Here is a 17,169-nt window from a genome sequence, read left to right as displayed (position 1 = left end):
AACAGGGCTGCTGTAGAAATGAGCTTATTTGGAGGAAGACTGAATTAGCCACACACTACGAAATCCTGAAAAACTGTACAGAACTACAAAACAAGGCAGTAAGTGTTGCTGGAAGTGACCCCAGATTTTTATTCTCTACAAAAGGCAGACTTTTTTAAACTCCTCACAAATAATGGAAGAGTTATCATTTTCACTACTATTTAAAAATAAATTCATTAATATTAGATCTAGTATTTAACTCTGAAGTAGAAGTATTGGATCTAAAAGCCTGCTGACAGCAGAACTCTCTAAATGATTTTAGTCTAAATAATGAAACTGAGCTTCATCCTGTTGTTTATCAGCTAAAGTCCATTTCTTCTTTAAACAGCTTATTTATTCCCTTTGTAAACATTTTCTTAGAAGCAGGTCGCTTCGCAGTCTCACTTGAAATTGCCACGGTGAGACCACCACATATGAAAAATGTCAGTCAGGCTTCAGGTCAGGCCACAGTACAGAAACTGCCTTGATGAAAGTAGTTAATGGCCTCAGACGGAATACTGACAGGATAAAATATTGATCCTGTTGGATGTTATTGCTGCGTCCGACACTGTTGATCTCTGTATACTCTTAAACAGATTGGAAAATTGTATTGGGCTTTTAGGAAATGTACATAAGTGATTTTACAGTGATTTTATTTGACTTTGCTACATTTGCTGTGGTGTACCACAGGGGTCTATCAACAGGCCACTTTTATTTTCATTATATATGCTGCCATTTGACCATATAATCAGTGAACTTCCTCAACTACACTGCTGACACACAGCTCTACATCTCTGTTGCACCTGATGAAATAAGTGCTGCTGATCAGCTGCTTAATTGTTTAGCGTATAGTTAATTGGATGAACAGCAATTTCTTGAAAATGAATGAAGGTAAAACTGAAATCCTTCTAAGAGGATCTGCTGAACACAAAGATCAAAAGGAAATCAAACTAGGAAGTTTGGCAACATACATTAAATCTGAAGTGTGAGACCTCAGAGCGTCATCATGACTCTGACCTCAGGTTTAAACTCCGGATTGAAAAAGCAAATAAAACAACATTCTTTCCTCTTAGGAACGCTGACCAGTCGTATCTTTCACTGCATGATGCTGAGAAGCTGACTCACGCTTTTTTTTTCACTTAATCATTTATTTTATCATGTATTTCATAATTTTATGGAATAGTCTTTTTCTCTCTCTCTCAGTACATATATATATATATATATATATATATATATATATATATATATATATATACACGTGCGTGTGTGTGTGTGTGTGTCTGTGTGTGTGTGTGTGTGTGTGTGTGTGTGTGTGTGTGTGTGTGTGTTTTGCGGTCACTGAGCTCTAGTGTGAGTCCTATTGCTGGCCAGGTGGGGGCGCTGCTTCTCCAACTGCGGCTCCTCGCGCTGAACGAAGCGGAGAAGAAGCTCGTGCTGAGTCGGAGAGGATCAGGAAGCGCGAGCTGATCTGCTGTGAGTCTCATATATCTAGCATTGTCCACTCTGTCTGACTGACCATCAGAGAAATGAGAGATGACCGCTGTCTGAGTGATGATGAAGATGATGATGTCATTCAGCGTTTACTGTCTGTTTGTTCGTCCCTGAAAAACCCATAGAAACCATTAAGTGTGTTTGTTGGTTCCTGATGGCTTTGTGCAGTGTTTTAATGGGATGATATCACGGTGTAAAGGATCCTGATGGTTTAACAGGTGAACAGTGGCTGATTCTAAATGCACTTGATGGTTTCCTAATGGGATCTAAAGGTGTCCTACAGGAAACTAATGGTGTCTATTGGAAACCATTAATCCAATTCCTATTAGAAATCAAAACCATGAGGTTTTTAGTGGTCCTCTTTCAGCAAGGCTGTTCACTCCTGAGCTATAGTGGTGTTTATAATGTTTTCCTGGTGGTTTTTGTCAAATATGGAGCATTTAGATGTCATGTGGTGGATTCTGATGACAGTTTTCATATAAAATATATTTCACTGTTTCTTTTCTGTCATTTTTAATCAGATCTTTTCAGGCAGAATCAGGGTTTTATTCTTTGACTTCTACTGAATATATGAGATGTCGTATTACTGCAGACGAATCTTCACATGAAGCAGATTTTACAAATCAGCACTAATTATGTTGATACAACAGTGCAGATGTGTTAGATTAAGAGATTAATTCAGAGATTAATAGGCAGTAAGAGCTGCAGCTGTTTTGTACAGTGATGAGGCTGTTTTCAGGAAGGAGAGAGCAGTTCAGGAACTTGATGATCTGATAATAGAAACTCTCCAGGAAGCTGATCTCTCTCTCCAGACAGAGTCAGTGTGAGTCACTGTGGTGGTGGTGGTATTCTTTATTTTTCCTTTTTCTCAGCTTTTATAGTGACGCTACCACCACCATGCTTCACGCTGCGTCTGATTTCCAGAAAAAAGCCCAGATCTTAATCTGATAGAAATGTGGTGTGGGTGGGGGTGGGGGTCTCCAGCTAAGAAAGCCCTCAGAAGTTAGATCTAGAGTTGTGTAAAGATAATTTTTGAATTCTGACAGCTGAATTCCGGAGAGCTGGATCTAGATTTCATCTGCAAGTTTAAGTAGTTTCATTGGATTAAAGTTTTACTTTTTTGACCCCAGAGGAAAATAGTTTTGTTACAGCAGTGCATTACGAGGACATTTACAGATGTAAAGTTCTACAAAACAAAAAGAGTCAGACAGACTAGTTTAAAGCGAGGAAGTGAACTGAGCAAAAATAAGCATTAATGTGGTGCTGAAATAAATGAGTACGTGGTTGGAATCAAGTTAGTATAGATACAATATAAATAATGCAATGAAATGAATGTAGTGGTTTTGGGTGGGCATTTTCAATTGTATTTATTTATTACATGCATTTATTAAATGATATTTTGTGTTTCTGAGATTTAGAGTTAGAACAGATGAAATGCACCAGTAGAGCCACGTTTTAAAAACACTATCAAAAGCTAAGTACAGTCACTGTATTTATTAGTCTGAAGCTGAAAGTTCTGCCATTTGATCAAACTCTGATGGAGGGGATGAGACGATTTATCCCGCACCCTCTTCTGAAAAACCAGTTCCAGAAAGTCGGGTTGGGCAACAAACACACAGCCAGGGTCTGAATGTCAGGTACTCAGTGATTCAAGTGATAAAGGTGGTGACATAAATGTTGGCGGTGTTTTGTTTTGTTTTTATTTAAATTTCATTTGTTCAATACTTTTTTTTATTTGATCTGAAAGTAACTGAATGTCATCTTTATTAGATACAATCCCTCAAAACTGCATTGCACTGTTGTTGCTTTTCAAACTGAGTTTTAAATATTTTCTTTTTCTTCGTAACGAATGACGTTCTCTTGCAGGTCCTCTGCTGTAGGAGTTCACTTCCCTACATGGTCTAAATTTACCTCCACAGACACATCAGGAGATGCCTCCACATCACACTGCTGAAATCAGGAGAGATTAACTCTGAAAACATGACGTCCAGAAGTATCTCTGAGCCTCAGCAAACGTCGTCTGGTCCTCTCCACAATGACACGTCTCCCACAGAAACGCAGAAACATACCGAGAAGAAGAGAAACCATCAGTGCTCCGAGTGCAGGAAGAGCTTTCCTGATCAGAGTCATCTCCAGAGACACCAGCGCATTCACACCGGAGAGAAACCGTATCAGTGCTCGGAATGTGGGAAGAGCTTTAGTGACAAACGCAACTTGAAAACACACCAGCACATTCACACCGGAGAGAAACCGTATCAGTGCCCAGTTTGTGGGAAGAGTTTTAATCAACAGAGTAACCTTCAACTACACCAGCTGATCCACACAGGAGAGAAGCCGTACAGCTGTTCGGAGTGTGGGAGGAGTTTTAATCAGCACAATCACTTCCAGCTACACAAGCGCATTCACACCGGAGAGAAACCGTATCACTGCTTGGTCTGCGGGAAGACGTTTAATCAGCAGAGTAACCTGCAGTTACACCAGCGCATCCACACCGGGGAGAAGCCGTATCAGTGCTCCGAGTGCGGGAAGAGCTTCAATCAGCAGAGTCACCTCCAGCTACACCAGCGTGGTCACACCGGAGAGAGGCCGTATCACTGCGCAGAGTGTGGGAGGAGTTTTAAACAGCAGAGTAACCTACAAGTCCACCAGCGCATTCACACTGGAGATAAACCCTATTACTGCTCAGACTGTGGGCGGAGCTTCAGGCATTCAAGTACGTTAAAATCACACAAGTGCACTAAGAGGGAAGCGGAGAACTCATGACACGTGAGTTTGTGAACCAAATTTTTCGTTATCAGTTTTTTGCGTTCGGCATAAATAATATAATATGATGTAACTTACAAAGATGACTAAAAATATTACAAACTGGTTCTGACTGGCCCGAGTGTAGTGGTCTGTATTGTCATCCCTCATATTGGAAAATATTGGTTGTTCTTCATAATATTGGCTGATATAATTTTATTTGATATCTGATATTTTAATTTTATACTCCTGTATTTTAATTGAACAGCTTTACTGATAGTTCTCAAATGTGACACTTACTCAGATTAACAGCAGAAGCTCACAACTGCATGTTATCAACAACATTTTTGCTATTGAAAAGGAACAGTTTGTGATTATTGGCTGATACGCCTGGCTGTTATTACCAGCCGAGCGACATTGGACCCGAGTAAGAGAAACAAAAAAAAAGTTTCCAGACTGAATGGAAAAAATGTTTGTATGCATTAAAAAGTCTTTATTGCAATAAAAACACTAACAAAGCATTTACAGAGAATTTTGTGGTAATCTAAGTTCTGCGGTTCAGCTAATCTGATCAGTTTTGATCATCTGATGGTTTACTAAAATTGTTATACCTTTATACACTTTTTAGTCACTTTGATGAAGGGTGTCCAGTGGCAACACCATCCTGCCGTAAAATTCCCCACCCTGGCCGTGGGGAGACTCACCTGGCGCTGGATCAGAACACTTTGTTCTTCACTGGTACCCTCACTGGTATCTCAGCTGGCGTAGGGCCCCTCTGCAGACTTCTATTTAAGAAGACAAATCTTTCTTGGCTTTGACAGAGAGGTATTTAAGAGCCATAACATCCAGCAAGACCTTCTAAAACATGATGCACAATGACAGTGTTTATTTCAGCCATTTAATTCAGCCTCACATACTGGCAACCACTTCAAGGCAAACTGTGTCCAATAATGAGAGATAATGTAGCAACATCACTGTAGTCATCAAACAGAATCTCTGCTCTGTTCTTCAGTCCCTCTTTATGAATTTGATTGAAGAACATGTTCACCTGTGAGGATTCTACCTATGAGTTGGTCTTTCTCAGCTTTTGGGCACTTACTGAGTTGGATATTCCCATCCTGAAGGTTCAAGAATACCATTCATGAACCCCAATAGTTTCTGTCTTCATATCGTTCACTCTTGAGGTTTTTGGAGCACCTCTGTGGACCGGTCCAAAGAGGAGCTGTTCACTTTTGAATAGTGGTTTTTCACAAACATTGTCGTAAAGTGATCTCATCACTTACCCGTGTCTGGGTTCTTTTAGGTTCAGTAAGACTGGAACATGGATACACTGATGACGCTGGTCAGGTTCCATAGGCAATCCTGTTACCACACCAGACTGATAGGCTGGTTGTTTTTTCGGACATTGTAGCATTTGGTCAGAATGACTTTGCTTTTTGCCATTGCAAATCGTGCAATCTGTAAAATACATACTTGCAGAAAGTGCCTTGCTTAATCTGACAGGCAGCTAAACTCCTCCAGCGATAAGTGCATTTCATTATATACAACATCGGCAGTAGATGACGGCAGTGTATACATCTACATACCGAACACACTCTCTGCCTGGTGTCCAGAGGGCACCGCTGTGTGGGTTTGGAAATCTGCTTGTAGATAAGTCAGTTTTTAGTCTTAGGACTGAGCAAGACCGCCTTGTTGATACGCTTGAGGAATATATTCAGTTCTTTCTGTTTAACTGGCTCTCACCTGATCATGTCTCTTAGACTGGGAATGTTTCAGAAGAGCCACACTTCCTGTCAGGTCAGGTTGGCTACTTTGCCACTTTCTACAAGACTGCAGAGTAAATCAGGAAAATGCAGCTTTAGCTTTGGCTGCTTGAGCTTCAGCTGCAAGAGCAGCAGCTCTGATTGCAGATGAGTTGTGAGTTTGTCTGGAGGAACACTAGATCTGATTTTCTGATTGATTAGAAATTCTGAAGGATCACATTGAGAGATGGTGAACTTCCCAGTGCTCTTAAATGAATGATTTCAGCTCATTAGAGTTGGGAGCAGCGTTCAGCCCAAGAGGGACAGAGGAACCAAACTATGTGTTTGTTTGGTGTAATAAGAACTGCTTTTTGGTAAAAAACATGCATCGATTCACTTAACAGGCTGTGTCACTTCCTGTATATGTAAAACATAAAATTGGAAACGAAATGCACAGAACATAATAGTCTATCAGTGCCCAGCTTTAGTTGGGGATCCAGTTTTCCTGATTTCCTCACCAGAGTGCAGTTAATAGTAGAGTGAACTGGAGCCACAGGGAACGTCAGCATGTGGTCAGAGTCGTGATCACATCGGTCCTCAGACTGAGATCCTTTTAACAAACACTTCCTTCATTTCTGCTTTCAGGATCTGGTAACCCGGTAATCTGGTTTATAGACACTGTAGGATCTGTGAGTCTCTCAGCATCATTTAACTGACCTCAGTCCTGATGTTCAGTCCTCAGTCATGCAGGACAGTCGATTGGTCAATTTACTTCTGTTAATGACTCTGTTAATTAGAAGCATCACAGAAGCTGCTGAAGAATTCTGTAAGCTTTCTTATTCTCAGCGTCTGCACATCACTCCATCACTCAGCTCTCACTCCTCTATTCCTTCATCACTCTTCTATCACTCTTCTATCACTCTTCTGTCACTCCATCACTCCATTATCACTCCATCACTCTACTGTCATTTCTCTTTCATTCCATCACTCCATCATTCAGCTATTATTCCTCTCTATCACTCTATCACTCCTCTATCACTCCATCGCTCCACTATCATTCCTCTATCACTCCATCACTCAGCTATCACTCCTCTATTCCTTTATCACTCCTCTATCACTCCATCACTTAGCTATCACTCCTCTATTCCTTCATTACTCCTCTATCACTCTTCTATCACTCCATCACTCCTCTATTACTTCACTATCATCCCTCTATCATTCCATCACTTCATTTCTCCTCTAAAACTCCATCACTCCACTATCATTTCATCATTCCATCACTCCATCACTCAGCTATCACTGCTGTATCACTCCATCACTCCACTGTCACTCCTCTATTACTTCACTATTATCCCTCTATCATTCCATCACCTCATCTCTTCTATATCACTCCATCGCTCCACTATCATTCCTTTATCACTTCATCACTCCGCTGTCTTTCTTCTAACATTCCATCACTCCCTCATTCAACTATCATTCCTCTATCACTCCATCGCTCCACTATCATTCCTCTATCACTCCATCACTCCTGTCACTCCTCTATTACTTCACTATCATTTCATCACTTCATCTCTCCTCTACAACTCCATCACTCCACTATCATTCCTCTATCATTCCATCATTCCATCACTCCATTACTCAGCTATCATTCCCCTATCACTCCATCACTCCTCTATCACTCCACCTCTCCACTATCATTCCTCTCTCACTCCATCACTCCACTATCATTCCTCTATCATTCCATCACTCCATCATTCAGCTATCATTCCTCTATCACTCTATTACTCCTCTATCACTCCATCGCTCCACTACCATTCCTTTATCACTTCATCACTCCACTATCTTTCCTCTATCAATCTATCACTCCACTATCATTCCATCGCTCCACTATCATTCCTCTATCACTCCATCACTCCACTATCATTCCTCTATCATTCCATCACTCCTCTATCACTCCCATCACTCCGTTACCACTCCTCTATCACACTATTACTCAGCTATCACTTCTCTACCACTCCATCACTCAGCTGTCACTCCTTTGTCATCCCTCCATCACTCCTCTATCACTCCCATCATTCCATTACCACTCCTCTGTTACACCATTACTCAGCTATCACTTCTCTGTTACTTCATCACTCCACTATCATTCTTCTGTCACTTCATTACTCCACTGTCACTCCATCACTCAGCTATCACTCCATTTCTCCACTATCATTCCTCTATCACTTCATCACTCCGCTATCATTCCTCTATCATTCCATCACTCTATCACTCCACTATCATTCCTCTATCATTCCTGTATCACTCCATCACTCCACTATCATTCCTCTATCACTCCATCACTCCTGTATTTCCTCCTTTGATCTGAGGTGGATGTTCTGTTCCTCTACATGTCGACTAAAAGCATTGAACTGTGGATGTCTGTCATTTTTAATCTGTCAGTTTGACTCCGTGGAGCTAAAAACATGATCTTTTGTTCTTCACAGATTGCGGAGAACCTCAGGTGCCACTGTGAGAGAGAACCTGCTGAGATGTCTTCAACGAGCAGATGGACCCGCACAACTACCAGAGTGTGATCTTATCCTAATCTGACTGTCCGGATTATCTGATCAGGAAAGCAGGAGGGCTGTCTAAGCACCCTTTCTTGGCTCCGGAGTTTCGGCAGCTGCTCAGAAAATCTGCGTCCGTCGCCCCTGTGTTGAAATCACATCCGCTGTGAAATCCGAATCTCCAGGCTGGCTGCTTTCCTCGCAGCGCTGCGGCTTTCGCTCCGTCTACCTGCCTGCTGGCCTCTTAGCGGTGGGCTATGGAGGTAACAGCACAGTGCACACACGAGTTAACCAGCGCTTCATGGAGGGGGTCTAACTCGAGGTACAAAGGGCAACATCGCGGCCTTAGGTGAGGGTCCAGTACAGCGGGGCACTGTTTACAGCCGCGCTGGGAATACATGCTGTCTAGACTGAGTGATGATGTCAGGCGCTCGAGCTGAGATGGTTTATCTTTCTATCATTTTAACTGTGCGATTAAAAAGCATATAGTAGAAGATGGTGCTGACAGAATGTACTGTGGCGTCGCTGCGCTGCGCTGTAAGAGTTCAGTTTTCAGAAATGTTTATGTTGGGCTGTGTTAAGACTTGTATGTTGAAGAGCCTGAATGCGGGGGCAGTGGTGGGTTTCCAGAGCAGAGCAGAGGGCTGTGTTTAGCTGTTAGCGCTGGAGAGGCTGTGTTTCTTCTGTTTTCAGCAAATTAAAATTGAAACTGCGTTATGGATCGAAACCTCGAGTCGTCTGAGTTCCTCCAAGAACCCAGATCGGTGCTGTGTTCTGCAGTCTGCACCGTTATTGATTTAGCCAAAACAGAAAAATATATATCTATACAGCTTTCTTCACTGGGTTTCTTCACACACACACTGTAAGTTGAGGTTCTGGTGGAGGAGAACACGGTTACAGTCGATCACTGTCAGTGTGTTACTGAGTCAATCACTAAAATGAATCTAAATTAATAAACTGTTCCGATATCTTAGTCCACAGAGCTGTGACTGTAAATCAGTACTGCGTTTTACAGGAAATCCTGTAAACTGAACTGACCACAACAATGACTGTCATAAAAACTAATAATAAAAATTAAACATTCACCAGTTTTCTCTGATCATTAATGATATATTCAACTGAGAAGGATAAGATTTCTATAACTACATAGAAACTATTCTAAAACAAATTTTACAGACGTTATTGGTAAAATTCAGTTGATTAATCAGAACAAGAAAGGAATGAGTTAATAACTAGATCATAAAACCAAAGTGAGTCACGTTCCATATTAATATCATTATATTAACGTTTATATTAATGTTCTCAGACATTCCTGTTTAAGAGCTGAGATGTGTTTGTGTGATTATTCTCTGAGACTTTTAGTTTGGCTTAATTTGTTATTAACTGTCCTGTCAGACACTCAGAGTCGGAGCTGAACTGAGAGCTTCTCTGATCTGACGGAGTCGCTGAGATGAACATCAGTGAGTTTCTGTCCACTGTTTAACTTCAGCTCTGAAACAGCTAAACCTGCTGCTTTATATGGTGCTGCATAATTAGACCTAATTTACATATAATTTACAAACCTGTCAGTGAGTCTTTGATCTTCTCTGCTCGTCTGCTTTTATCTTATTTTATTGGGTTTCGTTTTTTTCCTTCTTTTTCTCCTGATGATTTTCTTTGTGTTTGAAAAGTTGAAGAATCTGTGATTAAATTTTCACTGTTTAAGAACCGACTGTGTGTGTGTGTGTATGTATATAGGTGTGTGTGTGTGAGTGTGTATGTAGGTGTGTGTGTGTGTATCTGGCCCAGATGAGCTCTTCATTTTTATTTTAGGTTGCTGTGTTTGATGTTGACTGTTTTGCTCTCTGTTAATATTTTAAGAAAGTTTTAGTCTCTTTCTGTCTGTTGGTTATTTAAGTTCTGGGTGTTTCTTTTCTCTAATCTCGTATGTTGTGACTGACAGAGTTAAGTGTTGCAGCAGCTCTAAATCTGTTACTCAGATTCAGAAAGTTTATTATCTTTGATGTTTCATTTTTCAGAGAATATCACTGCTGTCAGAACAAAACCTTGTATCAAAAAAACAGAAAAAAGCAGTTGGAACATCGAGTCGTAGAGGAACCTCATTTCAATGTTTTTTATTGCTAGCAAGACGTGCTTTTATTTTGATACAGATCCAGCAGCTGCTGTAACAGTAGGACCACCTACTGCCTCTCGCTGTTGCATCCTGGTTCCCTAGAACCCTAGAACCAGGACAGCTGGTCTTTTCTGTACATATATTTAGTGGACAGACGTGTACTGACCTCAGTTCCACCATTAGCAACACAGGAAACTAATGAATAATGTGGCTGCAGTGACTGTAAAACACCACATCCTGCTTTAGTCCCAGATTTTCAGGAAAGAATTCTTACTGACAGCATTTTAATCCACGATTTTTTCCTTTATAGTTGCTGACATTGAGTTCTGCTGAATCCTTTAATAATAATTGTCATCCTGCTCGCATGTTTATGTAAGTAATCCAGACTGTTCACTGTTAGAATAACCAGTTAAATTCTTGGTTTCCATCCATGTGACAGACTTTATTGCAATAATACAGCTTCTGTCTGCAATAATAGCTTCAATATTTATTAATGATAAACAGCTCTAAACATCAAGCACTAGTCATACAGGTGGGCGGAGCAACAGGCAGGCAAAAATAATAAATTAACAAAACAGACATTTTTTTTTCAATAATGAATATCTATACACCCACCAAACTGATCAGCACAACTTTGTTCACTCAGAACGTGAAACCCCCCCACCCCCCACAGCAGCCCACCCGCTAACAGTGAGTTAAGATCAAATATGAATAAAGGATTAAAGGACTAAAGGACAGTGTCACTGTTATAGTAAAGGTTGTTCTTCAGTACAGCTTATTCACTCAGCAAAGTGCTGGACTCTTCAGTACACACACACACACACACACACACACACGCACACACACACTTAATGGACACAGGAGTTCTAAACGGTACCGACCTGCACTTCATAAGCTGAACCAACAGTCAACTAAAAGCAGAACCGATATGTGTTAGAACACGTCCGTTATTCTGCTGGACGACCCGAGCACAGAATTCAGTTACTCACACAAACATAACGTTAAACTACCAGCTGAGTCACAGATAAAGAACTGAACACACGACACAGCACAGCTCACCTGAACTTCACACCAACACAACTCGCGCCTCTGAGCTAGATATTTCAATACTGCTAGCGTGATAAATATTCTGTGTTTTTATATGATATATATTCACACTCAAACTACATTTATGATACACTTTTTCTCTCTGGATGATTTTGTACATCTTTATGGCTCTTAGCTATTTTATTTCATCATTATTTTCAAATGAACTGACATCAGCAAACAGGAACAGCACACGGAGCACAGAACACGATTCAGAGTGATGAGTATTGCAGGGAGATGTGATTAGACGGCGTAATCACACTCGGCGGTGACGGTTCTCTTAGTGACGGAACGGCGGCAGCTGGAAGTTGAAGGAACGTTTCACTGACGTGCAGAAAAATGTGATGTGAGGGAAACGACGCCCCCGTCTGTCCAGGCTGTTACTGGTAAAACCCTCGGTCTCTAAACAGAGAGAGAGAGAGAGAGAGAGATGGAGAGTGAACAGTGTGCACAAACAGACCAGGCAGAAAAATCAGCTCAGGAATTTACAGCAGCCGCCAAATCTGTTTCAAAATAAAAGTGTGTCTCGCTAGCAAACGGCTCTTAGCTGCTAACAAGCTGAACTACGCTCTTAGCAAAAAGGGTTCTTTGTCTTGTAACAATAGTGGAACCCTTTTTGATGCTATATAGAACAATTTCAAAAGGATTCTCTATAGAACCATCTACAGCACATGCTCCATCAATCTGAAGAACCATTTCACTTTGCAATAAAAACCTTTAATCATGCAGAGGGTTCTTTGAGAGTTTTTATACACACCCTGCTGAAAAAGGACCCTCAGAATTAAAACCTAGTGGTTTTGCTTTCTAATGGGAATTTGCTTAATGGTTTCCAATAGAGACCACCAGTTTCCTGTAGAACACCTTTAGATCCCATTAAAAAACCATCAGATGCCTTTAGAATCTGTTAAACCATTAGGATCCTTTACACTGTGATACCATCCAATCAAAAAGCCAAAACACATTACAAAACCATCAGGAATCAACAGACACACTTAATGGGGTTCTATGGGTTTTCTTTCAGCGGGAGAATCATGTTCTTGGCTAAAGAACCCTTGAAGACCCATTTTTAGGAGGGTAGCTAAAGGTAACTGGCTGAACTAGGTAACCTGCTCACCTGCTAACTTGCTAGCTACATCTGTGTTTGCCCTAAAGCCCAGGTTCCCAGTTGTGTTCCTGGAGAACCCAGCCCTGCACACTGTTTCTCTGCAGCACCCACATCAAATCATGAAGGGCCTGTTAATGAGCTGATTAGCTGGATTAGCGACTGGGGGAAATGCTAACGCTAACTTCAGCACCAGGACGAGGAACCACTGCTCTAAACTATCAGACCAACTAGACTACATTAATCAGCAGCCTAATCACATTGACACTCCAATGCACCTCCTCTGAACATCACCATTACCACAATTATCATCAGCACCATCACAATCACCACCGTCATCACCATCACCACCACAATCACCACCATCACAATCATCATCAACATCAGCACTATCACCATCACCACCATCATCAACATCAGCACCACCATCACAATCATCATCAGCACCATCACCACCACAATCACCATCACCACCATGACAATCCATGGGGGCTGGAGGTTAGGGAACCAGCCTTGTGACCGGAAGGTCGCCGGTTCAAACCCCAGAGCCGACAGTACGTGACTGAAGTGCCCTTGAGCACCTAACCCCCAGCTGCTCCCCGGGCACTGTGGATAGGGCTGCCCACTGCTCCGAGCAAGTGTGCTCAGACTGCCCCCTAGTGTGTGTGTTCACTAGTGTGTATGTATGTGAGTGTTTCACTGCACGGATGGGTTAAACGAGATGTGCAAGCACAGTTGGCAAATGGTTTTGAACCTGAACACCATCACCTTCACAATCACAATCACTGCCAGCCAGAAAAACATCCCTGTCTGACTAAAAGTGATCAGCTCCTGGAGGACATCCTCAAACTTCCCAACGTGTGTGTGTGTGTGTGTGTGTGTGTGTACTTCTGACGTTTACTGATGTTGATGCAACAGAAACCCTAAAACCCTAAAAACGTCCCTTTAATCGCTACTAATAATAAACAGTCACTGTTTCCTTCTTCTTCGTTTTAAGCTGTTCAAAGTGTTATTATTGATGTTTTAACACAAACTTTTCAGCCATCAAAACTAAACTGGAAAATCAATGACAAAACTAAGAAGATGGGTGTGGCATTGTTTCTCTGGTTCTCAGGTAAACAGACCACTACAGACTGCTGCAAACCACTACAGACCACTACAGACTGCTGCAAACCACTACAGACTACAGACCACTACAGACTGCTGCAAACTACAAACCACTACAGACTACAGACCACTACAGACTACAGACTGCTACAGATCACTGCAGACTGCTTTGGACCACTGCAGACCACCACAGACTACAGGCCACTACAGATACAGACTGCTGACAGCTTGCCTGACTAACTCTAGCCTTAACTGAGGACGCAGGTTACTGACCAGCTCTTCTGTGGAGAGTAATTAACCGTCTGACTCTCTGAGCTGGATTGAGTCAGCTTTACAGACGGGCTGAGTGAGGAACAGAACACGGTTCTCTGGCGGTTCTCCGTTTACCTCAGCAGATCAGCGGACAGCAGTGTTGCGCTGAGACCTGCAGTGTTTACTCACACAGACTGTCTGTTTTAGCTGCTATTAAACATCGATCATCAGCCTTTATTACTGTATTCATTGCATTGTGTGGCCTTTTGGGCCGGGGATATAGATAATTAGCCTATTTAAATAAGCAGATGAATCTACATCACAGATGAGGTCATTTCTGAAGCTCTTCTGAAGCAGCCGGTCAGGGAACAGAGGGAATCAGGGAATTCTACATATTAGCAGGGTTTTCTGGGGCTTTAAAGGAATAAAGGAATCTGACTCGATTCTAACAGTCACTGTACAGTTCGTTCTCTTACCCCCACAGGAGACCTTAAACTCTGATGTGATTGTTCTCATCCATCCTGATGGTTACAAAATTAAAACATATTGAATGTATAAGTAATATTTTGAGGGTTTTTGATCCTGTGCCACATTAAGAAGTACTGGGTGAAAAGTGTACAAACACAATAAAAGTGCTGAATAACTGAAAAGTTTGAAAATGTTGAATACTCACGCTCCCTCGTCCCGGAGCAGAGAAAGGAATTTACTGACTCGGTACTCCTGATCCATCTGAGGGAGAAAAACACACCGTCAGCATCAGAACACTGATTCACACTGATTCACACTGACTGATACTGGTTCACACTGATTCATACTGATTCATAATAATTCAAACTAATTCAAAATGTTTCACACTGATTTATCCTGATTTAAACTAATTTACACTGATACATATTGACACATTGATTCACACCGATTCACACTGATTCATACTGATTCACACCGATGCATACTGATTCACACCGCTTCATACTAAATGACACCGATTCATTTTGATTTACACCGATTCATTCTGATTCACACCGATTCATACTGATTCACACTCAGATATTTAGTGTTGAGACGCTTTATAACACACTAACACTGTCAAAACCAGGAGTTTTGAGAGTGATGATGCTTAACTTAATAAAACATTCAAAATGTAAAATAATAATAATAATAATAATAATAATAACAGTTTAAAAAACAGTGTCTGACCTGCAGGGACATTTCGATGAGCATGAGGAGTTTTTTGATGCCGATCCAGACTCGCTTTCCCTTCACCTGCTGGGCAATAGTGGCTCTTTCTGCATCTGTAAAACTCCCCAACAGCTGCACACACACACACACAGACACACACACACACACACACACACACACACACACTTAGGGTCTCCAGCCTTTTCTAGGATTTACCCAACCAGATCTTTTTACATGCAAACAAATATGACACAGTAATCAGGGGATCCTGACAATCTGATTTTATAATAGAACACAGTAAACAGTGAACAGTAGAAATAAGTGGACATTTCTGAGTTGGCTGGTGATGTTTGGCTGCTGCCCTGCGCTAAATGACCTGCTGAAGAAATTAAAGCTGTGTAAGGAGGTCAGTCTTGGTCCAGCAGATTAAAGCAGAGCTCTGAGTGTTCGGCTGCTCGTTTTCTGTTCTCAGACGTGAAGCTTAAAAGCTTTTACACAGTGACTGGATTTATTCTCGCAGGCTGGAGGTCAGATCAACGAGGCCACACGTGTACGAACCTGACGAGGAAGATTCTGAACAAACACCAGAAAACCGCGGCTTGTAGCAGCTTCTCACTGTTTACGGACAGAATTCTGTTTGTTTGCTAAGGGAAGGTTCTGCATGATGCAGAGTTAAATGAGGCAGAAGTGACATTCTGGTGCCTCAGACTTCTTATTTAAATTTTCACACTTATTTAAATATCACCTCATTCAATGTAAATTTGTACAAGAATTGTTTTCTATTATCACAACAATAGATTTTTAAACCAGCATTTGCACAGCTCTATTACAACTGCCTTGATTCGTGTTCCCTCATCGTAAAGTCGTACATATGCTGATTGTGTTTATGCTGTTTTGCCGTTTGTCCTTATCTGCACTTCTGTCATGTAAGCACTGAGCCTTTTGCACCGTCTGTGATGAAACTGCAGCTCTTTTCATTTCGTATGTGCTGCAGGTTGTGTTAATGAGAATAAACTGAATTGAATTTTAGACACTCTCCACTCTGCAGTGCCAGCAAATGTTGGACTGAAGCAGAATTATGAGGATCATCACTCACGTCCTGCTAATATCACATTCCGAGTGAGAAGGAACTGCACAGCGCTGGGCCTTTAACAGGGTCTTTACTCCCAGCTCCAACTTTATTCCCTCAACTCAAACACGTCAGTCTGTGTTTACAGATAACAGAACGTTATACAGTCAGAATCCTCTAATAAAGTCTATCAGAGACCACAGAACATCACACGCTCTCACACACCAGCGCTGATGCTCTTATCTAAGCTTCCAACTCCTGAACGTTTAAGGTGGATCGGAAAGTTCGAATAAAAAGCCAACGTCGCCAACACGTCCGAGGAAAGCCTGCATTAGCACCAAGCTAATCTGTGGGCTATAAAGTGAGGTGTAAATAAACTGTGGCTCAACTATCACTTCAAACACCCAGTGCGGTTCCTCACCTCCAGAGCCTCCACCAGGTGTTCTCCGCTGGAGATGTTGGGGATGTGGATGGTGGTGCTGAAAGCATCGAGCATCTCCATCTCCTGCAGAACATCCTTCCGGCTCGTGGTCCCGATGATGAGCAGCTTACGGCCCTGTGCACACACACACATACATCCACACACACACACACCCGCACACACACACATCCACACACACACACACATACATCCACACACACACACATACATCCACACACACCCGCACACACACACACACATACATCCACACACACCCGCACACACACACACACACATA

At 41.8% G+C, this 17,169-nt stretch overlaps 2 protein-coding genes across 4 annotated transcripts in view; one reads left to right on the top strand and one right to left on the bottom strand.

The window, feature by feature from the left end:
• The first annotated feature begins 1,420 nt into the window (after positions 1-1,420).
• LOC118821120 (zinc finger protein 239-like) lies at positions 1,421-10,244 on the top strand. Of its 2 annotated transcripts, none has more exons than XM_036589561.1 (3): positions 1,421-1,491; positions 3,376-4,222; positions 8,480-10,244. In XM_036589561.1, exons 2-3 carry the CDS (start codon positions 3,490-3,492, stop codon positions 8,506-8,508), a joined length of 762 nt encoding a protein of 253 aa, XP_036445454.1. In that variant the 5' UTR covers positions 1,421-1,491; positions 3,376-3,489; the 3' UTR covers positions 8,509-10,244. The 2 variants fall into 2 exon arrangements, with proteins under 2 accessions (XP_036445454.1, XP_036445453.1); XM_036589560.1 differs by having other exon boundaries at positions 3,376-4,275; positions 8,480-8,617.
• An 828-nt stretch (positions 10,245-11,072) lies between these two features.
• The window catches only part of nsfa (N-ethylmaleimide-sensitive factor a), a 28,454-nt gene continuing 22,357 nt past the window's right edge, over positions 11,073-17,169 (bottom strand). Inside the window, exons 18-21 of one of the 2 annotated variants that reach the window (XM_036589559.1) lie at positions 16,872-17,006; positions 15,400-15,513; positions 14,876-14,931; positions 11,073-12,143 (exon numbers count right to left, since the gene is read on the bottom strand). In XM_036589559.1, coding sequence (XP_036445452.1) covers positions 12,122-12,143; positions 14,876-14,931; positions 15,400-15,513; positions 16,872-17,006 — 327 coding nt within the window. In that variant the 3' untranslated portion in view covers positions 11,073-12,121. Of the gene's footprint in view, positions 12,144-14,875; positions 14,932-15,399; positions 15,514-16,871; positions 17,007-17,169 lie in introns of those variants that run through there. The other variant, XR_005008318.1, reaches the window with a different exon arrangement.

This window comes from Colossoma macropomum, unplaced genomic scaffold (genome assembly GCF_904425465.1).
Source record: "Colossoma macropomum unplaced genomic scaffold, Colossoma_macropomum, whole genome shotgun sequence".
Classification (NCBI taxonomy): domain Eukaryota; kingdom Metazoa; phylum Chordata; class Actinopteri; order Characiformes; family Serrasalmidae; genus Colossoma; species Colossoma macropomum.
Note: the sequence above shows the minus strand (reverse complement) of the source record. Positions and strands in the feature narration are given on the sequence as shown.